This window comes from Alternaria arborescens (genome assembly GCF_004154835.1).
Source record: "Alternaria arborescens strain FERA 675 chromosome Unknown contig_58, whole genome shotgun sequence".
In the NCBI taxonomy this organism is placed as follows: domain Eukaryota; kingdom Fungi; phylum Ascomycota; class Dothideomycetes; order Pleosporales; family Pleosporaceae; genus Alternaria; species Alternaria arborescens.
Genome location: NW_021167913.1, coordinates 13415 through 38098, shown reverse-complemented (window position 1 = coordinate 38098; position 24684 = coordinate 13415). Strand labels below are relative to the sequence as shown.

Below are 24684 nucleotides of genomic sequence, written 5' to 3'. Positions count from 1 at the left end.
GCATCATCATTGGCGTCTGTCTGTCGACCACACAACCGGCAATCTGCCCCGCGTAGCTGTCAATACCTGTCAACGAGCGCTGGGCTCGATCAAGACCAACACAAGCGTAAGCTTGGACTGTGCAAGTTCCAGCAATTGTGACACGCATACGCAAGACGGATGTGTTTGGTTCAAAAAGCGGGCTACCCCTCGGACCGGCCACGCCATGGCGCCAGCCGTGCTGCAGGGTACCGTCAATCTGTATTAAAGGCTCTGATGTACATGTACAGATCCCACCTCATGTGGGATAAGATTTGCCGACTACCGAGCGACTTGATAGAGTAGAGGAAATTTGGAACCCAGGGTACATCTATAGACCTTTTTCCCGACCATCGCGTAGATGTCGTACCCAAGAACCCATGCGCCTAGAGTGTATAGTATTGTACAGTGAATCGCAGGTCGTTGTCATATCGTCATTTGGTGCTTATGCAAGTGGTGAGAAGAGACTAAGGCAATTAGCTAATGTTCCATTGAGTTCGACAGAAACAAGACAGAATGGCGAATTCCAAATCCAGTATGTAAGCGAGCGTCTTGAGAATCGGGAGGCCGCTTCCCCCGTGTGAATGCCCGTACAACACTCTTCTGTGGGTTCTGCCTGCCTGACTAGTCGCACGTGTGGGAGGATCTCATGAACGCAACTCCACTGGCCCTTTCTGGCATCTGAGAAGTGGCTGGGCCGACGTTCAAAGCCCGTACTGCTTTCCAACCCAAGGAGTGGCATCTGCTGTGCTCTTGTGGAAACGATCGAGGCCGGCTAGTGTACTCACCGGATCAGAGACGGCTTGGGCACGCTTTGGGAGTATCCAAGGTATAGAATCAAAGGCAGGTAGCCATAGTGAATAGCGACGCGGGAAACATCGATGATGCGCGCGATGCGCTCCTGCTTGGAGTCAGCGGAAGTTCGTCGAGCCAACAATTGCGCATGATGACATACCTTGGACTCTTCTGAAAGTTGGTACATGGTGTATGTGTGGTCGGCCCTGGGGTTGAGGAAGTCGAGGCGTGTGAAGGAATGGGTGACGGCGGGTCTTAGCGAACGATGTTGCGATGATGCGTAAAGCTCAAAGTTTTGGTGTTAGCCGCATGCGTGTTAGCGCAGGCTCAGACTAGAGCTCCAATATCTTCGAGATACATTCACCTAGTCTTTGACACCATACTCCATTCACGACGCCTTACGACTCTGACTGAATCGCCTGGGCATACATTGCGACTCGGGATACAAGACGATAAGCACATATATTCGTAACTCTCACAATGTCGGCCCCGAGTGCGCGTCACTGGTAAGTTGCAACATTCCACGACTTAACATATGCTAACGCATGCGCAGGGAACAAAATAAGGAAGCAACAGTCTACGTTGGAAATCTCCATGAGCGCGTCACACCCCGCATCCTTCATGAGCTGATGCTCAACGCTGGCCGAGTACGGAACGTCAATATGCCCGTCGATCGCGTCAACGGGCAACATCAAGGATTCGGCTTCGTAGAGTTCCACACAGAATCCGAGGCAGATTACGCGCCCAAGATAATGAACAACGTCGCTCTGTATGGAAGCAGAATCCGCGTGAACAAGGCATCAGCAGACAAGCAGAAGAACGTAGAGATTGGCGCGGAGTTGTTCATCGGTAACCTTGATCCTGGAGTGGACGAGAAGACACTGTACGACACGTTCGGCCGTTTTGGACCGCTGGTGAATGCGCCAAAGGTTGCGCGCGACGACATCACGAGCGCATCCAAGGGCTATGGTTTCATCTCGTACGGCGACTTCGAATCCTCCGACGCGGCTATCGCCAGCATGCACAACCAGTATATCATGAGCAAGCAGATTACGGTTCAGTATGCGTACAAGAAGGATGGAAAGGGTGAGCGACACGGAGACGAAGCCGAGCGTATGCTGGCGAAACAGGCCAAGGCTCACGGAGTCGCCCCTGCAGTACAACCGCTGCCAGCACATCTTTTCCAACTTCCTCCAGGTGCTGCACCAACTGGACCAGCCATGGGCGTGGATGGCCGAGGTGTACCTGGTGCACCAAGTGGGCCCGGCGCAGGATATGGACCTCCTGGTGGACCTCCTGGTTATGCTCCTAACGGACCTGGAGGCTATGGTCGACCTCCTTCCGCAGCTCCTGTTGGTCATCCAGGTCTTCCGCCACCCCCATCTGGCTTGCCCGCTCGCCCACCAAGCGGCGCTCCAACCAATTTCTTCCCTCCTCCACCCGGATTCAACGGCCCACCCCCGGGCTTTGGCGGCCCACCACCTGGCTTTGGAGCACCTCCTGGTTACGCACAGGCACCGAGGTAAATAGAAGAGGCGTGAACGGACAGATTACAGCAACACCACTTTTCGCTACAAAAGCGGGCGTCACACCCTGGGGTATTTCTCAAGTCGATCTGACCGGCGCTGGGCAGTGAGGAGTCAAGGATTGTCGCTTTGATGACGACCTCCTTGGGGAGAGTGCCAATCGGCTAGTAGGAACCAGCAGGGAAGGACATGGTCATGATTGAAAAGCATGGTATTCACCAAATTGCGGATAGAATACAGGAACATGGAAAGTTGATTCGAAGAGGCGCTGCTGAGGTCAGCGAAAGAAGAGACGCAGAACTAGGAAGATCAGGATACAAAAGATATCGGCGTCCAAACTCATACCTGCAGAAAGATACCCGCCATGAGCATGTCAGACAGATAGGCCACTAAAGGCAACAAAGGAAATATAGTAATATGCCCAAACTCCAACAAAGGAAACGATTTATGACAGTCCTGTGAAAAGCGTGTCGCCCCCTATTATACCCACTTGCTACGGTCATGAAAAGCTGACAAACTTGGGGTCGCGGGGTATCCCGTCCGCTCCGATGTTGTTCTTCTTGAACCTGTCCTGCATGTATATTCTGCGGGCCTCGTCGAAGTCGACACCTCGTCGCTTCATGATACGCATAACTTCCTTCTTCCCCGCGTCATCCAGGCCTTGGCGCGAATCACCGGCTTCCACGTTCCCACTCAAGTCAAATGCTGAGGACGAAAGGCCGGCTTCAATATCGTCGCGGAACGAGGATGGCAGGCGCGTGTAGATGGGTTCAGGGATGGGAAGGAGGTGTATCCAGCGGTGCCGGGTGAAGTAGGCAGCTGCGCGGTGTTAGTCTGTGTCGCAAGCGTGATATCTAAGGTAGCTTACCTGTCGCAATCACCAGCACGATGAATGATACGGAGTAGAGGATGTAGGCCATGACGAAGATGCTGTTTGAAGCTTTTACAAAGGTTTATGAGGTATGCGACACAGCGGAGGTCTTCGGGATTGTGTGTGAGGACTGCGAGGGCGCAACAAGAGACCCAGGAACTGACAAACAAAAGAAACGGATGTGAAGTGAAGTTGGCGATGGAATCCAGATGCGAGCCTTTCAGAATAAAGGCATTAGGAAGAGTTGGCTTGACACGACGATGGTTCGTAACCACGGAGTCGCGGACAAAGACGCTCGGCTGCACCGCCCCATATCGCGTGAATGCGTCGTCACACCTCCCGCTCCGCTCCGCCCTTGGCATCGGCGCGCATGTTGATCCATCCCCGAAACACGCACTAAGCGCATGCGGTAATGCAGACGAGGGCCATCCATTCAATATTGGCGAACTTTCCTAACGTCAAGCAATCGACATCGTCCGTATCCACATTCCATACAGACACAATGGCCACCACTATCTCGCACGATCTTGCCTGGGAGGTTACCAGTGAGTGAAAGACTGGGACACGAATTGGTATGGAACTGGGGTTGACATATGGCAGAGGGACGCAGCTCCACGCTCGTCAAGAGGGCGAACGGTGTCCAGTTCTCGCGCGATCCTCTTAACCTGAGGAACGTGTACAGCCGCAAGGTACGCATGGGTGTTGGATTTGTGAGGACAATGGACTGACTCTGCTCAGAACGAGGGCTCGATCGCCAACAAGGTACGACCACAACGAACCGCGAATGCGCCGCGCATATGTGCGAATTGAAGAAAAGGGCAATGTTGACAATATTGGAACAGGCCATCGGTGTCATCCCTGGCAAGGAGGGTGGTGTCACTCTTCTCGTCAAGAAGGCCGACAAGCACCACCAGCCCGCGTCTGCCATCCAGACCACCACCTTCGGCCCCAGCCGATCCACCCGCAAGTACGTCCTCTCCAGTCCACGGGATTGTTCGAACGACCGCAACCACTTCGTACTCTAGAATCCCTTGCTGACCAACGTAGGACATACTCCGCCATCGTCAACTCCACCACCAAGCGCAACTACCGCCCCGACCTCCGCCAGGACGCCGTCGCTAAGGCCTCCGCCATCCGCAGGAGCCAGAAGCCCGTCAAGGAGTCCAAGCCCGCCAAGGCCAGGGGTGCTAAGGCCCAGGCCGCGTCCAAGGAGGCATAGATTATGAGATACTGAAGAGCGTGGTGCATGTGAATTGGTTCGGAGTTTTACTTCATTCGGTTCATCATCTTCTGTGGGATTCGGAGCTCATGAAATGAAATGAGCATGGGTTGCATGAACGAATAAAGCTAGAGTCTTCACGACGAATTGACTCGGCGAGAAATGAATATGCTTCGAAAACCATATGCCGGTCCTGCCGCTTCAATGCTGGATGTGCACACCATCCTGCGAAGTGATTCTCGCGAAAGACGTTCTCCAAGTGTCACCCAGACCGTGCCCGTGCCCAGAAGCGCTCATCGTATTATTCACGTGGGACGTACAACCAATACAATACGCCATTGCAATTTGAGCATCGTGGAGAACAAATGAAATCTGTCCAATTATATTCCCAAACTAAGTTGTAGACGTCGAAGATTGAGCTTCTAGATATACAAGACGTGAGGCGTGTGATTATTTCCTCTACCAGCATGCAGTGCAAGCGTAAGGCACCTATCAGAGTAGAGTAAGACAACTTCATGCACCAGAGTGAGGCCATGCCCTTTTCGGGAAAAGACTGGACAGCTCTGTTATACCAAACAACTTGCACAACGGTACACCCTTGTTTAAGGCATAACGAAGATTCAAAATTTGTATGAAAACTAGACGTAGAAAAGACGAATCTTGCTCTCTTCCAACATTATCTTGCTCACGTCGTTGTGCTGTTGGGAGGCTACAGGGGACGAGGGCACAGACCATCCGACTGAGATTTTCGGTGAATGACACAAGGCCATTTGATAAACAACCGGGCTATTATCTTCCTAGGGCTGCGGGTGGGTCTTGGTCTTGAACAGCCGTCGCTTGTGTGATTCGGAAATATGTATTAGTATATCATAATTTTGCATTTCTCCATCGAATTATCTACTCAGCCTCTCAGGGGTTGTCATCTTCAGTAGTATAGTGGTCAGTATTTCCGCTTGTCACCATCACTGGCAACTCGCGGGAGACCGGGGTTCAATTCCCCGCTGGAGAGTATAGCATGCGTTTCTTTTTCTTTTTTGCTCTGGTGCAGTGAATCACGTGGTGGCTGGCTCGGACATAGTAGAGACAAACATCTCGCCTTTTTTTTTGTGGCCATGCCCCACGATGCGTCATGCAACTAATCACCCCATCTCTTATTGTTATATGCAGTACCTAAATAACGCACTGGAAATACTTCAGTTGCACTTCGACATTTTGTCTTTGCGAGCACTTTCTGGCGATCTTCATTCAAGATATCCAGACAGCTTACATACAACTCCTACCTCCAAGTGTTCATGCGTGTTCCCTTACATCCATCAACAGTCTAGAGTATCATCAGGAATCGCGGTGTGTCCTTCTTCGTTTCCGCATCCTAGGTTGGCCTTGTTCATAATGGTATGTCGTCAGATTTGCAGACGGGGACGGGTTATCAGCAGGCTGTCGTATATTCGAGAAAGTGAGTAGCCCTTCCGAAGCTTGACGAAGCGTATGATCATCATCAACTGGCGCTGCGGAAAAAGAAGAGTCAAAAGCTTCTATCTTCTGTGTAGACCACCCGTCGTCAGCCGGTGTCCACTCCCTCAGAAGCGATCCAGTGCCAGCGTGCCACATGAGCTGGCGCAAGGTCGCTGACGGCGCGACTAGTAAACATTGGCATCTCCCCTTTGACCCCATGCGAATACGCGTCGCCACGCGCTTGGTGAACCTCGTCATGCCTGGAGGTGCATCACCAGGTCCGCCGTAGTACCTTGGACTCAAAGTGCAGTCCAAAGTTACTGTTGTAAGATGTGTAATGGGATACTGCTGGAGTGCCTCCCGCCAACCGTCAAGCTCCGATTCATAATGCTCCTCGGGAACACGTCCGATTTCGTCTATAAATGACCTCTCTAGAGAGGTCTTGGCCATCCTATACGCCTGGTAGTCGCTACAGAATAGCGAAAGTCGTATCTTCTTTGGCAGTCTAGCCTGAACTAGTGCTGTGGATGTTTCATGGGTTGTCGCGTCTGATTTCTCGCTCTTGCAATCCGCAAGCAAGCTCGATAGTGCGGCATGTGTCTGAAACGTGACGCTCCTCTCTCGAAGTATTACGGGTAGAACTTCCTCACGAATGACTTTTGAACAACCTAGCAACGGGAGTGGCACTGCTTCTGTGATTGCATGGTATACGATCGCTGAATCGGTGAGTGCATAGTACCATATGTCGTCGCGCAGTTCTCTTGCTAGATTCGAAAAAGCGCCGAGTGGATTTTTGTTCAGCTCCATGTCGGTACTGGACGAAAGGTATTCGTATCCAAATAGAATCGGGAGCTGAGGGGCTAGATTCCTTAAACGTCGTCCAGGTGGCACCAAATTGCTTCTTTGTTCCGAGACGTGACCATCGGCTGCTCATGCAAAATCCGACTAATAGAAACTCAACCTTGGGCTCAAGGCCGCAAGAAGCGAGATCTGGATCTGTGTTACCAATGTGCCATATGTGGCTGAAGCGCGAAAAGCTGTTGAGGGGGACAGCCGAGCAAGCGGAACGCTGCGGGCCGCGGGCGTGGCCCAATCCAACGCTGGTCATGCACTAGTGGCTAGCGAATTGTCCTTCTTCATCACCAACGCACGGCAATTGCCCTGCCGACTCGTACTGCACACCTTGGATACCGTCTCTTCATGTTCAATGGTAGATGGAGCTTGTCGTTCGATCGATCAGATCGCGTTTCCTACAGTAGCCTCCCGTATCAGACGCACAAGCAGGGATAAGCTGGGTATCACGAAGCCCTTGTCTCACAGATCCATCTGTTTGCCCATATGCCGAGCGGCTTCGTCCATACACGTTGCGTGTAAAGGGCCTCGCCTGGCCGGTCAAACGCGGCCGCGTTGTCGCTGATGCGCTACGCATAGCAGCATTTTTAACGAGCTGGCGCTGCACATACCTTGTAGGCGGGTCGTTTGACGCGTAGCGATTGGCTATACAACAGCCTTCTCGAGAAGCGACTTCATCCTGATTAACAGTCTAACACCCTTCGGCAGCTAGTGGCTTACCGCATGTTTCCTAGGACTGCCGTCTGATCCACCGCTGTTCTCACTAGATGTCAGTACAAGGCTGATTGCTGCCTCAAATCTGGCATTCAGTCTACCGGTTCGTCCACTGTTATGCGTCCTAACCACTCGCACAACGGCATGTCGTGGACTCCGGTGGACTTTACCTGTGTTCGCTACTCAGCAGTGGAGGGCACACACTATTTCCATGACTCCGCTTTTCCTACCTCGATACAATTCTTGTTGTCGGGTCGCTGGGAGCCTTGGGACGTTAGCTACGTGAAGTAGTACGCTGCGCTTCTTTTCCTAGATATCCCAGTATACGGAACTAACGTCTCCAAGCAAGGCCCAGGATCCAGATGTCCGACGCGTCGCGGAAGAAGCAGAATTGCGACTCGTTCGGGATCCTTACTCTGGATATACTCCATGGCCATCTCCGCCTCCCTCTTCCACGGGTCCTCCCCCACTAGCCCCATTGCACGGCCACAACCCATCTCTACCAAATGTCAACCAAACCACAGGAGCGGGCCTCATGACACCTTCCCCATCTACGGTAGTCGAGCATGCTCCTCCAGGATCGCCACGAGATCACAGTACGCCTTCATCCGCGACAACTGCAAACGTCTATGCCTCTCCATACGCATATCAGCCTACCGCGCCGATTGGTTCTACTACAATGCCGCCAGAACCAGCCCCTACCGCCCAGACAGCTCTGGAAAATAATACTCACCCAGATCACACTAATGCGCATGCACCGTCTTCACAGTACATCGATCCTGCTCTCCGTGATCAATCAGCAAACCCAATACCAGCACCACAAGCGATTCTCTCGAGGACGAGAGAGACAAAGATCCTGCTCTCTATCGACGGCGACGGAATTCGGGGACTGTCTGCTCTCCTTCTAGTCGAATCGCTGGTGAATGCGATATGTATCAAAGTTGGACAGCGCCTCGACAGCCATCAGATCTTTGATTTGACGGGTGGCAGTTCTCTTGGTGGAATAATAGCCATCATGCTATGTCGGCTTCGCATGCAAGCTCACCGGGCTAGAGAAGCATATAAGCAAATTGCCAAACAAGTGTTCGAGAACAAGAGAGCTTACTTCAGATATCTTGACCCTCATGCACAGCTGAAAGATGTTGACGACAAAGCACTGGAGCAAGAGATCAAAAACGTGATTCAGAAAGAGTTAGGCACTTCAGACGAAGCACTCCTAGATGGACGGCCAGACTCCGGCGATGTGTAAGCAAAATATAATCACGAGCTGGACAAACATTCTGACCTGGTACAGTTTCGCAATCACGACACAGATGGATATCGGTACGTACAGGTTGGGACGAAATAATGAGGTTGCTTTCACTAACCTATAGAAGGCACCAACAAAGCTGCTCTGATACGATCATATCAAACACGGCGCATAACTGGACCGGACTTGGAACCAAACATGCCCATATGGCAAGCGATGAAAGCAACTTCTGCAGCCCCACGATACGTGCAATCCGAGCCCGGCGTCCCGCAACGCTTCGTGATTGAAAAAGGCCTTGTCGACCATGGGACTACAAAGAACAATCCGATTCGCGATATTCTATACGAGTGTAGAAAGCTTTTCCGATACGCCAACGACATGATGATCATCGTCTCAGTCGGAACCGGCGCCGGTCTCGATCGGAAAAATGAAATCCCTGAGATGGCAAACAGCGTGGAGGATAGGAAGGCCGAAGCAAGGACTTGGGGCGAGAAATTTGAGGCCGAACATGCGGCACTAATGGAGCGGAACTGGATGAAGTACTTTCGGTTCGATGTGACAGGACTGGAAGATGTGCCACTGGAGGAGTGGAGTCACGAGGATCTAATCAAAGAAAAGACATCGGCGTACCTGGCCCAGCCAGAGGTTGGACAGAGATTTTATGCGTGTGTCGACGCGATAACGGCGTTACTGCTGAGCCCGCAGGGAAGGTAGCAATGCACGACGATGAAATGTATAGTCCAGCTGTCCAAGGGCAAATAAGCCGTTAGCCATAATAATAATTTCGGTTCATTCTGCCACAGTGTGCATGCTGGACTGACCACAACGCCAATGTCGTGGCTTGCCACTACCCTGTTGAGCTCCGGCGTCGTGTGCGTTTCATCAGGTCCCCGCAGTATACCGCGGACCTGGCACGGTGTGATGTCGCGTCGACCTTCAGTTCTCCTATACTACCTCTTGCAACTTGTGACATCATATATTCGACGTCAAGCAGCGCGCCAGGCACACTGCAATACAAGCGAAGTGTGAAAGAAGATCCGAGCTCCTGGTCAGCACCGTATAGCAGCAGCATACGGAACGCCTATGACGCCATGCCTCATCCTTCCTCTTGGCCCAACATGCGCACCGACCAAACATGGGAAACGTGTCGCACATCCCGTTTCCCATCATCGGTCGATGCACCTTGTATACCCCGCGATCAGTTGATTGTTCTTGGCTGTGTAAGAAGACAAGCCCTTGGCTTTGAGTAACAAGCCTCACATTGGAGGAGAAAGCTTACCGCAGAGAGAGCCAGCCGCCTCTTGACATCAGAGGCAGGGTGGAATAGGTAGGTAACCTAATGTCGCATGGGAAAGAGCAAGAGACGGGTGAATGTAGGCTTTGCGGGTGAGAAAGTGTTATGTATATCTCCTTTCCTCTCTTCGTATTGTGCATCTCATACACTTCTTTTTCCTTCCTACTGCGTGCCTTCAAGCTTCAAAATGGCTACTGTAGAAGCAGGCAAGGCGACTGCTGTGCCTGACACAGAGCGTGACCCTGACTATGGTCAAGGCAAAGAGATGGATCAAGAGAAGACGGACCGAATTATCAAAGACGACAAGGTCGAGCTTCAAGACAGTGATGCTTGGGACAAGCTTGGATACTCTTTTCCAACTTGGCGCAAATGGTGAGTTGAGCTTGTATTTCTTATCCGAGTGCCGCTTTGCCGTGACATACGAGTACTGTGGCGGGACATCTTAGGAGCCTACCATAACCCAGCGTCCATGTTTGGTCACTTCTTCCAGGTCTCGATAGTTGGAGTCTGACACTAATGGTAATTATATTGTAGGCAGATCCTCATCGTAGTCTTCTTCATCCAAATCAGTATCAACACGAATGCTTCCATGTACTCGCATGCCGTTAGCGCTGTATCTGAACATCATGGCGTCAGCGAGCAAGCAGCCCGCGTCCCACAGGCAGCTTTCTTGATCGCCTACGGTATTGGATGCGAACTTTGGGCTCCTTGGTCAGAAGAGTATGGCAGATGGCCCATCCAACAACTCAGCTTGTTCCTTGTCAACCTCTGGCAGATTCCATGCGCCTTATCGAAGAACTATGCTACATATGTGGTTTGTCGAACACTTGGAGGTCTATCGACCGCCGGTGGCTCAGTCACACTTGGCGTACTGGCCGATATGTGGGAGCCAGATGAGCAAGAGTTTGCGGTTGCATTCCTAGTTCTATCGTCCGTTGGCGGATCTGTCGTCGGTGCAATCATTGGAGCCTTCGTAGAAGAGTGAGTCCATCACTACCAACACTTATAGACAAGCACCAACTCAGCCATTCAGATATAAATCGGTCGAGTGGATATTCTGGGTTCAGCTCATCATCGGAGGCTTCGTACAGGCTGTCCACTTTCTCTGCAACCCCGAAACTCGCTCGACGATCCTGCTGGACCGTGAGGCAAAGAGGCGACGTAAGACGGGTGAAGATGCGAATATTTATGGTCCAAATGAGATCCGAGGCGGTCACAAGATGAGCTTCAAGGAGGTCGGCACTATCTTCTGGAGGTATGTAGAGGATCCAAGACACGGATGCCCTAGTGCTAACGAAAACGTAGACCATTCTACATGTTCTTCACCGAACCAATCGTCTTATGGCTATCTCTCCTCAGCGGTTTTAGTGATGCCTTGATATTCACATTCCTGGAGTCTTTTGGGCCAGTCTACGAACAGTGGGGCTTTGGTACTGTCGGCGCTGGCCTTGCCTTTATACCCATTTTGCTCAGCTACTTCCTGGCTTACGCTTCGTACATGCCATCGATAATCAAATTCCGAAAGAAGCGCCGGGTAAACCCAGATTCTGTTGCACCCGAAGCCCGACTTTGGTGGTTGTTGTTCCTTGCACCATTGGAAACTTTGGGCTTGTTTGGGTTCGCCTGGACGTCACTCGGACCGGATTATGGCATTCCTTGGATTGCGCCTATGATCTTCTCGGCGATGGTCGGCATGGCAAATGTAAGACCTGAGATTTATCATGGCTGTGAGTTTACTAACAGTCTTTAGTATGCAATCTATCAATCTTCAATCGACTACCAGACCGCTGCATATGGCCCATACGCTTCCTCGGCAACTGGTGGTAACGATCTTGCTCGTGACGCTCTCGCTGGTATCGCTTCACTTTACTCCACACCTTTATACAAGAACATTCCGGGGCGACCCTTGCAATATGCTTCGACGATCCTCGCCTGCCTTGCTTTCGTGGTCACGATACCAATTTATATCGTGTATTGGAAAGGTCCGGAGATTAGAGCCAAATCGAAGTTTGCGCAAAGTCTCGACCAAAGCAGGCATCAAAGAGACGAGAAGAGGAGGAAGAGTAGCCTTGCAGGCATCGAAGGACCGTTGGGTGAGAAAGAGAAAAAGGTTCATCGAGAAACTGTGTAGGAATAGGCACCTATGGGATGTTGTATGATTATGAAGCAATTGCCTAGGCTGGCACCTTTGATGTATAGCGTGTGCGAGTAATGTCTTATGATAGTACATGCCAATGGTGCCATTACGTCTTCTGAATGGGTAGCGTATAGCTCGGGCGCATGAACGGTTGGTCAAAGTCCCAAACGGTCATAAGAACACGAAGTCGACAGGTGGAATGCGGCGTTTACGATGACCAGGGTTGCTTTGGTGTTTGACTATTCGATGGCTCGCAAGTTAAGTGGCTGTCGTCCGGCAGGCTCAGATTGCAGATGTGTGTCCTCGTATGCGGTGCGATGATGTTGTTTCTCCGAGCTCAAATGACACCGTCGCGTGCCCACTCCACCCTTGGGGTTCGCAACACCATCATCGTCTGGTGCCCGTTTCCCCAGTCGTTTGCTATGGCCTTGGTATGCCGTCTGGGGGTAACAGGGCCGATTTCGAGCAGTCGGCTGACTTACCTTTTGGGGGTCTTGCCTGACAAGTCTAGTGTTCACGCAGCCGAGGTCACGCGCGTGGAGCCATGGTGCTTTAGTCAGGCACACCGTCCCTTCCCCAGACGGACGTGCTTAAGATGAATGACGCCGCCGGCATTTGGCTGCGCCCCGCAATGCCACGACATTCCTCCAGGACGTACACAAGAGGCGTTACCTGACATACATCGTGTTGTCTCATCCACACAGAGCCATGACGAAAGCGCGCTATGACTTCAAGACGCGCCCGGTCGCGCACCCGGACGCCATTGTCGCGGGCGACAAGTACCGCTTTACCATCCTCACCGACGGTCTGCTGCGCTTCGAGTGGGCCGAAGATGGGCGATTCGAAGACCGCGCAAGCACCTTCGCCATCAACCGCAAACTAGCCGTGCCTGACTTCTACGTCTGGGATCGTGGCCACGGCATCGAGATCGTAACCAAGCGCTTCCACGTTGTATACGACAAGAAGAAGTTCAGTGCCGACGGTTTCAAGATCCATCTCAAGGGCAACGTGACGGGCACATGGACATACGGGCAGCCACTCTCCAATCTGGGCGGCACAAACCGTACGCTCGACGGTGTAAATGGCAGGACCAACCTAGGCCCTGGTGTGCTGTCCAGAGAGGGCATGGCCCTTTTGGACGACACCAAATCCATGCTCTTCGAAGATAACGGGTGGATTGCAGGACGCACGAGTGGCGATAGGACAGACCAATACATCTTCATGTATGGCCGCGACTATCGGGAAGCCATACGCGCCTTCTACGCTGTGTCAGGAAGCCAGCCTCTCCTGCCACGATACGCCATGGGCAACTGGTGGAGTCGATACCACGCCTACGACGAGAAGGAATACCTTGACTTGCACGATCACTTCGACAAAGACGACGTGCCCATGAACGTGGCGGTTGTGGATATGGACTGGCATCTGGTATGGGATTTGCCTGGTGGCGTCAATGGCTGGACTGGGTACACATGGAACAAGAAGCTCTTCCCCGATCCCGATGCTTTCATGAAGAAGCTGCACGATCGTGGCATGAAATTGACGCTCAATCTACATCCAGCAGACGGCTTCCGACCGCACGAGGAACAATACCCCGAAGTTGCCAAATACCTTGGCATCGACCCACAGTCTAAGCAGACGATTCCTTTCGACTGCACAGACAAAAAGTTTATGGACGCATACTTCGACATCGTACACCACGAGCATGAAGAGCGAGGTGTAGATTTCTGGTGGGTGGACTGGCAACAAGGCAACACATCCAAGATCCCCGGAGTCGACCCTCTCTGGGTGCTCAACCACTTTCACTTCCTTGATAGTGGTCGTGGTTCTCAGCGCCCTCTGATTCTCTCCCGATTTGGTGGCCCAGGAGCCCAGCGCTACCAGATCGGCTTTTCCGGTGATGCTATCATTACGTGGGACAGTCTGCACTTTCAGCCTGAGTTTACAGCAACTGCGTCGAACATTGGGTATGGTTGGTGGAGCAACGACATTGGTGGCCATACACACGGCTACAAGAATGACGAACTCTACACACGATGGGTACAACTAGGTTGCTGGTCCCCCATTTTGCGCCTACATTCAGACAACAATCCTTTCAACCCCCGCGAGCCTTGGCGCTTCAACGAAGAGGCACGCGTCATCGTAGAAGACACCCTACGTTTCCGCCACCGCCTCATCCCATACCTGTACACGATGAACGCGAGGAGTGCGTCTGACGATGAACCACTTGTTCAACCCATGTACTGGGACCACCCCGAGGCTGACGAGGCTTACAACGTACCCAATCAGTTCCGCTTTGGCTCTGAGATGATTGTTGCCCCCATTACCCAGCCACGCGACCAGACTACGCATCTTGGTGCAGAGAAGCTCTGGCTCCCAGAAGGCCGTTACGTCGACATCTTTACTGGCATTGTATACAATCGTGCCGGCGAACTCACCGTCCACCGTCCCCTAAACTTCGTTCCCGTGCTCGCAAAAGAAGGGTCCATAATCCCTCTCGACGCAGCCTACCGACCCAAATCCGGCTCTCCCAACCCAGAAGGTCTGGAAATCCTCCTTGCTGTAGGCGCAGACGGGTCCTTCACGCTCATCGAAGACGATGGCACAGGGCATCTTGTTGACGACGGCGGCTTTTCAATCATCGACGACGAAGGCCAAGAATCAGCCGATGATACTGTGCGCTTCGCACATACACCCATTACCTACAAGCAATCTACTGGCGTCATCAACATTGGCCCCACCACACCTGAAAACCACGCCATTCCCAAGAGCCGGTCTTGGAAGATCCGTTTACTGGCTCATACACCCAAGAAGGGTACAGAGATACGCTGCGTCACAACCTCCCCTACTACCAAGAAGCATGCAAAGGTCCTTTCGCACAAGGTTACTCAGGAAAGTAATGGTACGCTCATCACGCTGGATGCTGTACCCACTTCGCATACTATCCATATTGAACTCATGTCTTCTTCATCTCGTTCCTCAGCTTCTTCGTCAGGTCCGCAACTTGATGTTATCGATCCGAATCCCAAGCTCTGGGACATCATTGACAAGGCGTGGATTGAGATGGATAAGAAGTGGGATTACTGGAATTGCGTCAATAACGGAGAGCCGGTTTTGAACAAGGTCAGAGCGCTGCAAGGGAGAGGTATGCACAGAGGGTTGCTGGATGCGATGTTGGAGTTGTTGCTGGCGGACGGGAGGTATGCTGGAGAAGAGACGGATGAGTGGTGAAGTTGGTAGTGCGCTCTTGTAGATCTAACGTGCCCGATGTTTAGAAGAAATGGACAAGTAATCCCTCCTTTGAAAGAAGGTTCTGTCTCAATACATATGTTTGTACATTGCTGCATCAATTCAAGCCCTCTAATGCATCCCACGTAACATCATGCAAGCCAACTGTCCTATGGCCTCATCTCCACCTTGTCCTTGTGGGATTTCATCGCCTCCTTGAACCCATCCCTCTGCAAAATCTCGGCCACCTTATCCATGACCTTGCCCTCTCTCCTCCTACTGTAGTCACCTTCCTTGAGCTCATACCCAGCCCTTGTTGCGTCCTCCAAACTCTCATACTCCCAGATATTCGCCTTCATACCTACACCGTGATACTGGTGTTTCTGCAAAAACGCCAACCACGCCTTGATGACATCTGGATGCCCGTCTTGAATCTGGATAAGTCGGCGCATGGTGATACGCTCAAAGTTCTCTTGCGACTTCTTGAAGATGAAGTTGGAGCGGGGCACAGTCCAGCGCTCAGTTATCCTTGGGAGAGGAACGGGACCCCGCGCGCAGAGGCCCATGTAGTATGCTGCGCGAACGGCGAAGTCGGCGAAGAGGAGAAGGTTGCGGACGTTGTAGGTGCGCAGTTGGAGGTCACAAGTTGGTACGCCGTATTCGGGGGTGCGGCGTAAGGGGCGGAGATGTACGGCACGGACGTTTATGGGTGCTCGGAGGGCTTCGAGGGCTTCTGCGGTTTTGGGATCGAGGGGTGGTTCGTCGGTGGGGAGGGTGATGTTGTTTTCCCTGGAGCCATTGTTAACGAACTGCGGGTTTGGAACTGGAGTTTGGGAAGGGAGACTGACTTTGCCAGCTTGATAGGTTCTAAACCAGCGCGTTTGTACATCTTTAGCAGACCCAAGTGATCAGGTGTGTTTTGTAGTTCTTTCCACCGCCGTTGTGCGTCTTCGCGCGTCTTGGGCTCCCAATCTTCTTGGTCTTGATTGACTTTTTGCTGGCTTGCGTACAGGCTGTCGAATCGTTAGCAGCCTCTTACTTTGCTACTCCAGTGGGTTCGGCATGTCGTACGTCTTGAATTCTTGCGGATTGATCCCAGCATCCTCTAACCGCTGATCAAGTGGCATAGCACTGTTCTCCAGATCCATCTTCAATTGATCCATAAGCTTGACATCCTTGTCTTCTCGCGAATCCCTCTCGTTGTCTTCTTCTGCTCTTCCGCTCTTCGCTCGCGAGAAAGTCTGTGTGCATGGTCGGGGGGCGTGGGCAATCTGTGCAGCGCATTAGCAATCAAGAACCCCTCTTGTAGCAGCGTAATTGCAATAAAAGTACCTTCGCCCTCTTCGCCGGCCCCAGGAAGGAGCGCATACATCGTGGCGCGGCCATTCTTGATATCGTCGCACTCACTACGTCCAACATCGAACTTCTTCCAGAGGGCCGATGGCGCTAGTCACGATTCCGCTTACTGTCTTGGCAACATCGGAATTGGCCGCCGCCTTCCCTCTGTACCCTAGTCGTACCGTCCGAAAATGTCACATGTACGAGGCAGACTATTTCTTTAGATATCGGATTGTACTTCTAACCTTCTTTACTTTTACTCTGTTTCAGCAAACACCACAGCGTTCAAGATGGAGACCGTTTCAGACATGGCAGCTGCACCCAACGCCTATGCCCGCGCTACGGAAACGGCCAAATACGTACGCTCACAATTGCCAGAAGCACTGCAATACCCCAAGGTAGCCATCGTGTGTGGCTCTGGATTAGGTGGACTTGCCGAGACGATTGAACCAGAGCCCAAGGTCGAATTGGCTTATGGAACGATTCCCAACTTTCCAAAGAGTACCGGTGAGTACTGGACACTGAAACATGCTATCGCCGAGGACGTGATTCTTCGCATGGCACAAGCTGCGGGGTACTGATATCTTTGCTTAGTTGTAGGACATGCTGGAAAGTTTGTGTTTGGGCAGATTGGACCCCAGAAGACGCCTGTCGCGCTTCTTGTTGGACGAGCACAGTGAGTCACCAAAACATCGAGAGACTTTGTTTCGAAACAATGATATTGATATGTTCAGTTTCTATGAAGGACATTCGATGGACCTGGTCACATTCGCCACGCGAGTGTGCAAACTGCTCGGTGTCGAAACCATGATCGGTATGATGAGTTGCCAATCAATGAACGTAATCGACTAGCTAACCAGAAGGGAAGTCACAAACGCAGCTGGTGGTCTTAACCAGACTTATCGCGTAGGAGATATTGTTTGCTTGAACGACGTACGTACCATTCTAACGACGTTGAGCCTACTCTGACTGTGCTTAGCATCTCAACATGGCTGGACTTGTCGGCATTCATCCTCTGCGTGGCCCTAACATCGAGGAGTTTGGCGTTCGTTTCCCACCTCTATCAGATGCCTATGACCTCGACCTGAGGGTGCGGACGCACAAGGCCTGGGCAAAACTAGGGCTGGATAAGCAGCAACGAAAGCTACATGAGGGTGTTTACGCATTTGTAGCAGGACCAACGTATGTCATTCATGTCCTTCTCCTCCCCTCTACTTCGCTATGGGTATCAGACAGCTGCTGACTGTCATCAAGTTATGAGACTCGGGCAGAATGCCGAATGCTCAGTACGCTGGGGGCTGACGTTGTGGGTATGTCAACTGTACCCGAGATCATCGTCGCCAGACACGCTGGAATGCGCATTCTGGCATTCAGTCTAGTAACAAACGTTGCTGTTCTCGAGGCAGGCGCCCGCGGAAACGATGCAGCAATTCAGTCCATGAACAGGGCGGAACTGACTGAGCATCTAAGTCAAGGCAAGGCAAACCACGAGGAGGTGCTGGAGGCCGGACGAGAGGCAGCCAAGGACATGCAGGCTTTGGTCAAGCAGATATTGTCCGATCTCCACAGTCAGTAGCAAGAGTAACAGACGTCAGCGTGTGTTTCCCTGTAAGCAACGCGGGTCGGCATAGCACCAGGAAGGTGAACCCGATATCCAGAATAGAATATAGCATCCATCCAGTTGGCCAGAGCACGAACCAATCTGGCATCTATTGAGCCAGACTGTGGCCAGGCAGATCTCAAGGCTTGACGACCTTGCCTTTGTTTCGCTTTGCCTTCAACGCCTTGTAGTGGGCCTTCTTGCCACTCGCTTTGGCTGTCTGGATATCCTCGTACTTCCGCTTGAAACGGCCAGTGTCCTGTTCCTGGGCGATAACCTCCTCCAACATGGTCTGCTTGCGGTCCTTGTTCTTCAAGCGGCTGCTGTAGAACTCAGTGGCGCCTTCGATTATGGTACCGACTTGTGAGAATGCTGGAACGTCGCCCTTCTTGTTGTCCTTCTTGTAGTGGCGCTTCGGGTCAAGGACGTTCCTCATCTTGAGAAGCTGTAGGTCTCGGCGCAGTTCTGGGGTGAGGTCGGTCTTGGGCATGTTGAACCATTGTGATCCAGCGGTGGCCTTCTTCTCCTAGGCAAAGTTGTTAGCATGGTTGCCGACAGGATGCCAAATAAAACTTGAATGAAGTAATGCCTCAGTGTAACTATGAACTAATGGAGCCTCAGTGGTGCAGGAAGGCAACCAAGACGGCGCCCGAGTCTGCTCAGCTTAAAAAATTTGGGATAGATATCATCACAGGCATGCGTATGCATGGAGTGTGGCTTGAACGTACCTCTTGCTTCTGCTTCTTGATCTGGAGCGGATCCTCAATCTTCTTGATGCCGTTAGCCAAAGCCTGCTGCTTCTTGTCGACGAGCTTGGAATGATCTAGGCGCGTGATGTTGCCGTCAGTCTTTTCGTAAGTATCGGCAATATGACCGGGCTGCAGCTTCGGCAGCCTGAACGGAGCATCCGACTTGCTCACGGGCGGCGCTGTGGCTGCCTTTGCGCGCATACGGACAGCGGCTTCATTAAGCAGCTCCCGTATTTGCTCATCCGAGAGATCCTCATCGGTATCTTCGGCGAGGAGCGGCTGGTGCGTTGGCAACTCCATGTTGGCGTTGACAGGGAAAAGCTGTGGGAAAATTCGAGGTCGAACTTTTTGTCCCAAGAAGCTCGGACGCACGCTAACCGTTTTGATTCCGTTGCGCTCAGAACCAGATGCCGTTCGCGCAGACTCTCGCACGGTCATGCGCACTCGATGGCATTGGGGTTGCAACATGTCCACCTCTGCTGGTATGCTAGTGCCAACTTGCTCCGATGGTTCGCATCCGCCACGTCAAGCCCACTCGATGAATCTCTCCAAGTCAGCTTCATTTCTGTGCCGTCAGCGTTTGACATATTGGCTTATGACGCGCGCTCGCATACTCTGACGCGGTCGAGAGAATCGAACGACGAACAACTCATCGCTGGCATGGCCTGGTGTCTACAAGGCCAATCAAAAAGCGCCGTCCTGGCCAATCGCGTGCTCATGCCGCATGCTCGTCCAGCTGGGGCGGGACCAAGTTCGTCGCTCTAGCGTGGTGCCTCATGTGAAGTGTGCTGCCCTGGTAGCCTGTGCCGCCTAGGCATGGGTTATGATGCGCTCGAGTCTTGCGCCGCATGGAGATTGAATTGTGACGGGGGCGGCAGGAACATTGCATCGCTACTGTGCTGTCACCTTGTCGGGCCTTGTAAAGAGATGTGGTGCGACGTGCATATTGCGCATATAAGCATGGCTGGAATGGCGATCGCAGCATCTTCTTCTCTGGAAGAGGCTCTAGCATGAGAGATGCTACGTCAGAACATCGAGCTAAGCTTGCATCTGCCATATACTGCAGCTCCCCTTCGCCAGCATTTCTACTTAATTCTCCGCGTACCTGAGTAACGTTGGGGTCCCTGCTTAGCTGTGGTTCGTTGACTCGTTAGAAACCCACCAACCAAGCATCAACTCCGCGAATATATCCTCGCGCTGGAATTTGATTCGCCGGACCGGAGCATAGGTCAGTCGCGCCCTTGGTTCAACCTCATGAGAGTTGGTGCAATGGGATATAGAGTAATGCTCATCCAACATGGCAGGCCGCACGCAGCAACGCCCTCGCGCCCCAAAAGACAGGTACTTGCGCCTTCCCCGCCCACCTCGCCCCGGCCACTCAGACCGCACCTTTGACGGAATCACGACCTCGCCTTCCTCTCACAACACGCCCACCGCGAGACATTGAGCAGCCATTGGGTGTCGCGCGTCTCTTTCTGCACCATCCCGCGACTGAGGAACAGTTATCGTCCTCCACACGCGCCTCGGACTCACCCAAGACCCTGTACACCGCGTGACACTTGCGCAACCCAGCCCAAGCCATGGACCAAGTGAACCTCCAGGGCCACGGCCAGCAGAAGATGCGCCAGCAGCCTCAGCAAGCTGCGCCTCGCAAATACGATGGCCAGCAGGGCAACCCGCTCTACGATCCCCAGCAGGGCGGCCACTATGGTAAGTCTGCCCTTCCAGCTGCATACCACGCGACGCGGCTCAGCCTGTCGCGTCCACCATAAGGTCGTGTGCTAACTCCATCTTGCAGGCGCGTCTGCAGCCGTATGTTCTCTCTGCGCATCCGCGCCTACTGCAAACTTGAAGCCGCTGATATTTGGTCCAGATTGCCGCGCAAAACCACGCTCCGGATCCGCAGCTGTTCACCGGTTCCTGGCAGAACGTATGCGCTTACTTCCGTCGTAGCCACCATCACACAAGCTGACAACCCTAGGTCAACCAAGGACTCACTGGCAACTACCGCGACATTCTCAACACATACTGGCAGCAACAGGTCACGAAGCTCGAGACGGACGAACATGACTACAAGCTCCACCAGCTTCCGCTTGCTCGGATCAAGAAGGTCATGAAGGCTGACCCAGAAGTAAAGATGATCTCAGCTGAAGCTCCCATCCTCTTTGCCAAAGGCTGTGACATCTTCATCACCGAGCTCACAATGCGCGCCTGGATTCATGCAGAGGAGAACAAGCGCCGCACCCTTCAGCGCTCCGACATCGCCTCAGCCCTGTCAAAGTCGGACATGTTCGACTTTCTTATAGACATCGTCCCCCGCGAAGAGGCTCATCCCCACAAGAGGAGTGCGGGTCAAAACGCAGCTGTCCAGTCGTCGGCAGCAGTCGTACCTCCCGGCGGCATGCCTCAGCCGGTGCACGCGCAGCATTCCATGGCCCCACCAGACTATGGTATGCCTCAGCATCTAGCACAGCAGGAAGACTACCAGCAACCTCCCATGTACCCAGGCCCGGTGCAAGGCGACCCCAGAGCTTATGCGCAACAGCCCATGTTCGATCCCAACGTCTACACTGGCTACCCAATGGGTCAGCAACCGCAGATGTACTCCGTTGGCCAACGTGGGCCTGACCCGAATGCGGGCGACCCACAGGGCTATGGTCGCTATGGAGAGGCTGACCCTGACGACGACGCACAGGGCGAGCGGGTTGATGCTGACAGTTAGAAGCTAGGAGCTCACCCAGCACTTGTTGAACTGGTCCTCAGAGGTCTAAGGGCGGCGTGCCCCATGCTCTAATGGGTAATGAATTCGTGGATGGGACGAGGCCGGCATGCAGATACAGATACAACTACCTTTTCAGAGGGCCTTGTTGGATGCCCTGGCCCTATGACAGAATTTGATACGGCGTTTAGGTGTAGTGTTTTGGAACGGCCGCGGATCGGCTACTTTGCGGCAGCCTCACGAGCAGATATCCATGATAGAATAACAGCTAGCTTCCATGATTGTCATGTTCATTCATCAACAGCACAGTGAAGCATGCGTTCGCGGCCTCGGCGGCGCGGAAGTGGAAACGTCATTAGCAGCATCCCGATCCGCCCCGGTAACTAAACTGGCTGAACATGACCTCGGTCAGCCAGGGTCCAAGATCCACATCACATCACGTCCTGAAGATCTATGCACAAAAAAGATGGTACCGAGACGACCTACGGTCTAACGAGCCGCGCAAGTGGATTGCGGTCGCTAATCAAGCAACCCGAAGACGACTTGTTATGTGATGCGAGGTTTCTCACACATTCACAAGCGGCCGAACTACTACTTACCGCACGCGGGCTAACAGACCATCTTCTCCAACCTATGGGTCTGTACCTGCATCTGTTAACTAGCAGACATCCGACCTCTTCCGATCGCTCGAGGCACCGAGGCTCATGGTTGCGTGCTTGGCTGTCACGGGCAAAGTATGAAGATGCGCTCCAGATTTGGATCTATCAACTCATGAACCTCTGTATGTGAGGCTGAATCATCTCTACCAGGATCTCAACAAGCACCCACGAAACTAGAAACGTCACAAAGCTAGCCAGACTGCACTGGAGAGCGCATTAGACTGCCATTAGCTTGAAGCGCATCCCAGACATACTCCCGCCGGTACCCCGCGAAAGTGGGCCCGTGCTCCCACCCCACCTTCCTGGGTCCAACAGAACGGGCTCGTGGTGTGCAGCTCTTACCTACTTTACTCCAAGCCACCTCCTGCTTTCTTTCTCTCACCGACTCTTCCATTCCTCTTTCAATCTCCCTTTTCAACCATCACCTCTACAATCCCTCTCCTTTTGAACAACTTACATCACAATGGTCAAAGCCGTAGTAGCCGGAGCCGCAGGAGGCATTGGACAGGTACGAGCCCGAGAGTACCGCAGGGACCTATATCTCCGCATTGAAGCCGGTACTGACTTATCCTCGACAGCCCCTTTCTCTGCTCCTCAAGTCCTGCCAACACGTCACTGAGCTCGCCCTCTACGATGTCGTAAACACACCAGGTGTCGCTGCCGATCTCTCGCACATCTCAACCCCAGCAGTATGAGCCAGCTCTAGCCCCGCATATACACAGATATACTGAAGCTAGACAGACTGTTACAGGCTTCCTGCCCAAGGAGGACGGTCTTCAAAAGGCCCTGACCGGCGCTGACGTCGTTGTCATCCCTGCTGGTATTCCTCGTAAGTCAGACTCTTACTATTGCACGTGTACCACAAGCTGATGGGTGCTCAGGCAAGCCGGGTATGACCCGTGACGATCTCTTCAAGATCAACGCCGGTATCGTACAGGGTCTCATCGAGGGCGTTGCCAAGTACTGCCCAAAAGCATTCGTACTTGTCATCTCCAACCCTGTCAACTCGACCGTTCCCATCGCCGCCGAGGTCCTCAAGAAGGCTGGTGTATTCGACCCCAAGAGGCTCTTCGGTGTCACCACCCTCGATGTTGTCCGTGCCGAGACCTTTGTCGCTGAGATTACTGGCGAGAAGAACCCTGGAAACCTGAACATCCCGGTCATTGGTGGTCACTCAGGAGAGACCATTGTTCCTCTTTTCAGCCAGTCAAAGCCGAGTGTCAACATCCCCGCTGACAAGATGGATGCTCTTGTAAACCGTGTTCAATTTGGTGGTGACGAGGTCGTCAAGGCAAAGGAGGGCGCTGGCTCAGCCACTCTTTCCATGGCTTACGCCGGATACCGGTAGGTTTCATTTGCAAAGTCTTTCATGCTCTAGCTAACCACGGCCAGCTTCGCCGAGAAGGTCATCAAGGCCTCCAAGGGCGAGAAGGGTATTGTCGAGCCCAGCTACGTCTACCTCCCTGGTGTTGAGGGTGGAGATGCCATCGCCAAGGCCACTGGTCTTGACTTCTTCTCCGTCCCCATTGAGCTTGGTGTAAGTAGACACGAAATCTTTAAATCCAGCTTGTGTCCGTAAGATAGCTAATTCTCTCGACAGGCCGGAGGTGCCGAGAAGGCCATTGATGTCGTTAGCAGCGCCAACGATGCAGAGAAGAAGCTTCTCCAGGCCTGCTACGACGGCTTGAAGGGCAACATCAGCAAGGGCGTCGAGTTCGTCGCGAACCCTCCCGCTAAGTGATTATACTCGGATATCGGTACCACTTGACTGCAAACTCATGTGCGCCGTCCGCAGATAGATTATAAGCCGCCATGAAGCGAATGAGAGATGACACCACGAGAACATGTCTTGGGATGTGCGTGGATCCACGCCAATCTGAGCAAAAATATGAATGATTTGACGATACCATACTATGAGGTATCAAAGTGATATGCATTACCTATCTGAATCCTACCCGGGACGTGCTGTGACGTTGATAAGAATTCATGGCGCTTGTCGAGACATGACATGACGAACCCTTGCAATTGATCGACCGCGGCTCTAAGCAACCCGCGTGCACGTCTGAACTACAACACCAGCACACCGCAATAGACCCCACACTTCGCCCACAACCTGTTGACCTACAAACAAACACCTAGATATCAGCGAAAACTGAACTACCGTATATATCCGAGCCGCCACTGTAGCCCGCTCTACATCGAAGCGCGCGCATCTTCTTCGCGCACCGAACCCACTCCCACCATCACCCGTGGACCAAGCTACCCTA

The 24684-nt window shown here is 52.8% G+C and overlaps 12 protein-coding genes across 12 annotated transcripts; 8 read left to right on the top strand and 4 right to left on the bottom strand.

Moving 5' to 3' along the window:
- Nucleotides 1-802: 802 nt before the first annotated feature.
- Nucleotides 803-1000, bottom strand: AA0111_g11806 (hypothetical protein; the record flags this gene model as incomplete). Its single annotated transcript, XM_028645713.1, has 2 exons — nucleotides 803-919; nucleotides 974-1000. 2 exons carry the CDS (start codon nucleotides 998-1000, stop codon nucleotides 803-805), a joined length of 144 nt encoding a protein of 47 aa, XP_028500576.1.
- A 293-nt stretch (nucleotides 1001-1293) lies between these two features.
- AA0111_g11805 (hypothetical protein) lies at nucleotides 1294-2339 on the top strand (the record flags this gene model as incomplete). Its single annotated transcript, XM_028645712.1, has 2 exons — nucleotides 1294-1319; nucleotides 1367-2339. The coding sequence occupies 2 exons, from the start codon at nucleotides 1294-1296 to the stop codon at nucleotides 2337-2339; spliced, it is 999 nt and encodes a 332-aa protein (XP_028500573.1).
- A 499-nt stretch (nucleotides 2340-2838) lies between these two features.
- On the bottom strand, nucleotides 2839-3259 carry AA0111_g11804 (hypothetical protein; the record flags this gene model as incomplete). Its single annotated transcript, XM_028645711.1, has 2 exons — nucleotides 2839-3158; nucleotides 3208-3259. The coding sequence occupies 2 exons, from the start codon at nucleotides 3257-3259 to the stop codon at nucleotides 2839-2841; spliced, it is 372 nt and encodes a 123-aa protein (XP_028500574.1).
- A 453-nt stretch (nucleotides 3260-3712) lies between these two features.
- Nucleotides 3713-4429, top strand: AA0111_g11803 (hypothetical protein; the record flags this gene model as incomplete). The annotated part of the gene is made up of 5 exons (XM_028645710.1): nucleotides 3713-3755; nucleotides 3811-3899; nucleotides 3949-3972; nucleotides 4053-4177; nucleotides 4258-4429. The coding sequence occupies 5 exons, from the start codon at nucleotides 3713-3715 to the stop codon at nucleotides 4427-4429; spliced, it is 453 nt and encodes a 150-aa protein (XP_028500612.1).
- Nucleotides 4430-7564: 3135 nt separating this feature from the next.
- On the top strand, nucleotides 7565-9410 carry AA0111_g11802 (hypothetical protein; the record flags this gene model as incomplete). Its single annotated transcript, XM_028645709.1, has 4 exons — nucleotides 7565-7737; nucleotides 7793-8692; nucleotides 8742-8770; nucleotides 8824-9410. The coding sequence occupies 4 exons, from the start codon at nucleotides 7565-7567 to the stop codon at nucleotides 9408-9410; spliced, it is 1689 nt and encodes a 562-aa protein (XP_028500572.1).
- A 767-nt stretch (nucleotides 9411-10177) lies between these two features.
- Nucleotides 10178-12121, top strand: AA0111_g11801 (hypothetical protein; the record flags this gene model as incomplete). Its single annotated transcript, XM_028645708.1, has 5 exons — nucleotides 10178-10362; nucleotides 10525-10971; nucleotides 11024-11245; nucleotides 11296-11692; nucleotides 11741-12121. The coding sequence occupies 5 exons, from the start codon at nucleotides 10178-10180 to the stop codon at nucleotides 12119-12121; spliced, it is 1632 nt and encodes a 543-aa protein (XP_028500570.1).
- A 714-nt stretch (nucleotides 12122-12835) lies between these two features.
- On the top strand, nucleotides 12836-15355 carry AA0111_g11800 (hypothetical protein; the record flags this gene model as incomplete). Its single annotated transcript, XM_028645707.1, has 1 exon — nucleotides 12836-15355. The coding sequence occupies one exon, from the start codon at nucleotides 12836-12838 to the stop codon at nucleotides 15353-15355; it is 2520 nt and encodes an 839-aa protein (XP_028500571.1).
- A 167-nt stretch (nucleotides 15356-15522) lies between these two features.
- On the bottom strand, nucleotides 15523-16738 carry AA0111_g11799 (hypothetical protein; the record flags this gene model as incomplete). Its single annotated transcript, XM_028645704.1, has 4 exons — nucleotides 15523-16141; nucleotides 16201-16365; nucleotides 16424-16623; nucleotides 16685-16738. The coding sequence occupies 4 exons, from the start codon at nucleotides 16736-16738 to the stop codon at nucleotides 15523-15525; spliced, it is 1038 nt and encodes a 345-aa protein (XP_028500588.1).
- A 242-nt stretch (nucleotides 16739-16980) lies between these two features.
- Nucleotides 16981-18266, top strand: AA0111_g11798 (hypothetical protein; the record flags this gene model as incomplete). The annotated part of the gene is made up of 6 exons (XM_028645703.1): nucleotides 16981-17197; nucleotides 17285-17366; nucleotides 17425-17504; nucleotides 17559-17623; nucleotides 17670-17872; nucleotides 17945-18266. The coding sequence occupies 6 exons, from the start codon at nucleotides 16981-16983 to the stop codon at nucleotides 18264-18266; spliced, it is 969 nt and encodes a 322-aa protein (XP_028500589.1).
- Nucleotides 18267-18429: 163 nt separating this feature from the next.
- On the bottom strand, nucleotides 18430-19339 carry AA0111_g11797 (hypothetical protein; the record flags this gene model as incomplete). Its single annotated transcript, XM_028645702.1, has 2 exons — nucleotides 18430-18816; nucleotides 19019-19339. The coding sequence occupies 2 exons, from the start codon at nucleotides 19337-19339 to the stop codon at nucleotides 18430-18432; spliced, it is 708 nt and encodes a 235-aa protein (XP_028500592.1).
- Nucleotides 19340-20619: 1280 nt separating this feature from the next.
- Nucleotides 20620-21761, top strand: AA0111_g11796 (hypothetical protein; the record flags this gene model as incomplete). The annotated part of the gene is made up of 4 exons (XM_028645701.1): nucleotides 20620-20749; nucleotides 20838-20851; nucleotides 20913-20969; nucleotides 21021-21761. 4 exons carry the CDS (start codon nucleotides 20620-20622, stop codon nucleotides 21759-21761), a joined length of 942 nt encoding a protein of 313 aa, XP_028500593.1.
- A 1119-nt stretch (nucleotides 21762-22880) lies between these two features.
- On the top strand, nucleotides 22881-24158 carry AA0111_g11795 (Malate dehydrogenase, cytoplasmic; the record flags this gene model as incomplete). Its single annotated transcript, XM_028645700.1, has 6 exons — nucleotides 22881-22925; nucleotides 22996-23106; nucleotides 23159-23246; nucleotides 23299-23761; nucleotides 23810-23954; nucleotides 24018-24158. The coding sequence occupies 6 exons, from the start codon at nucleotides 22881-22883 to the stop codon at nucleotides 24156-24158; spliced, it is 993 nt and encodes a 330-aa protein (XP_028500590.1).
- Nucleotides 24159-24684: the final 526 nt, after the last annotated feature.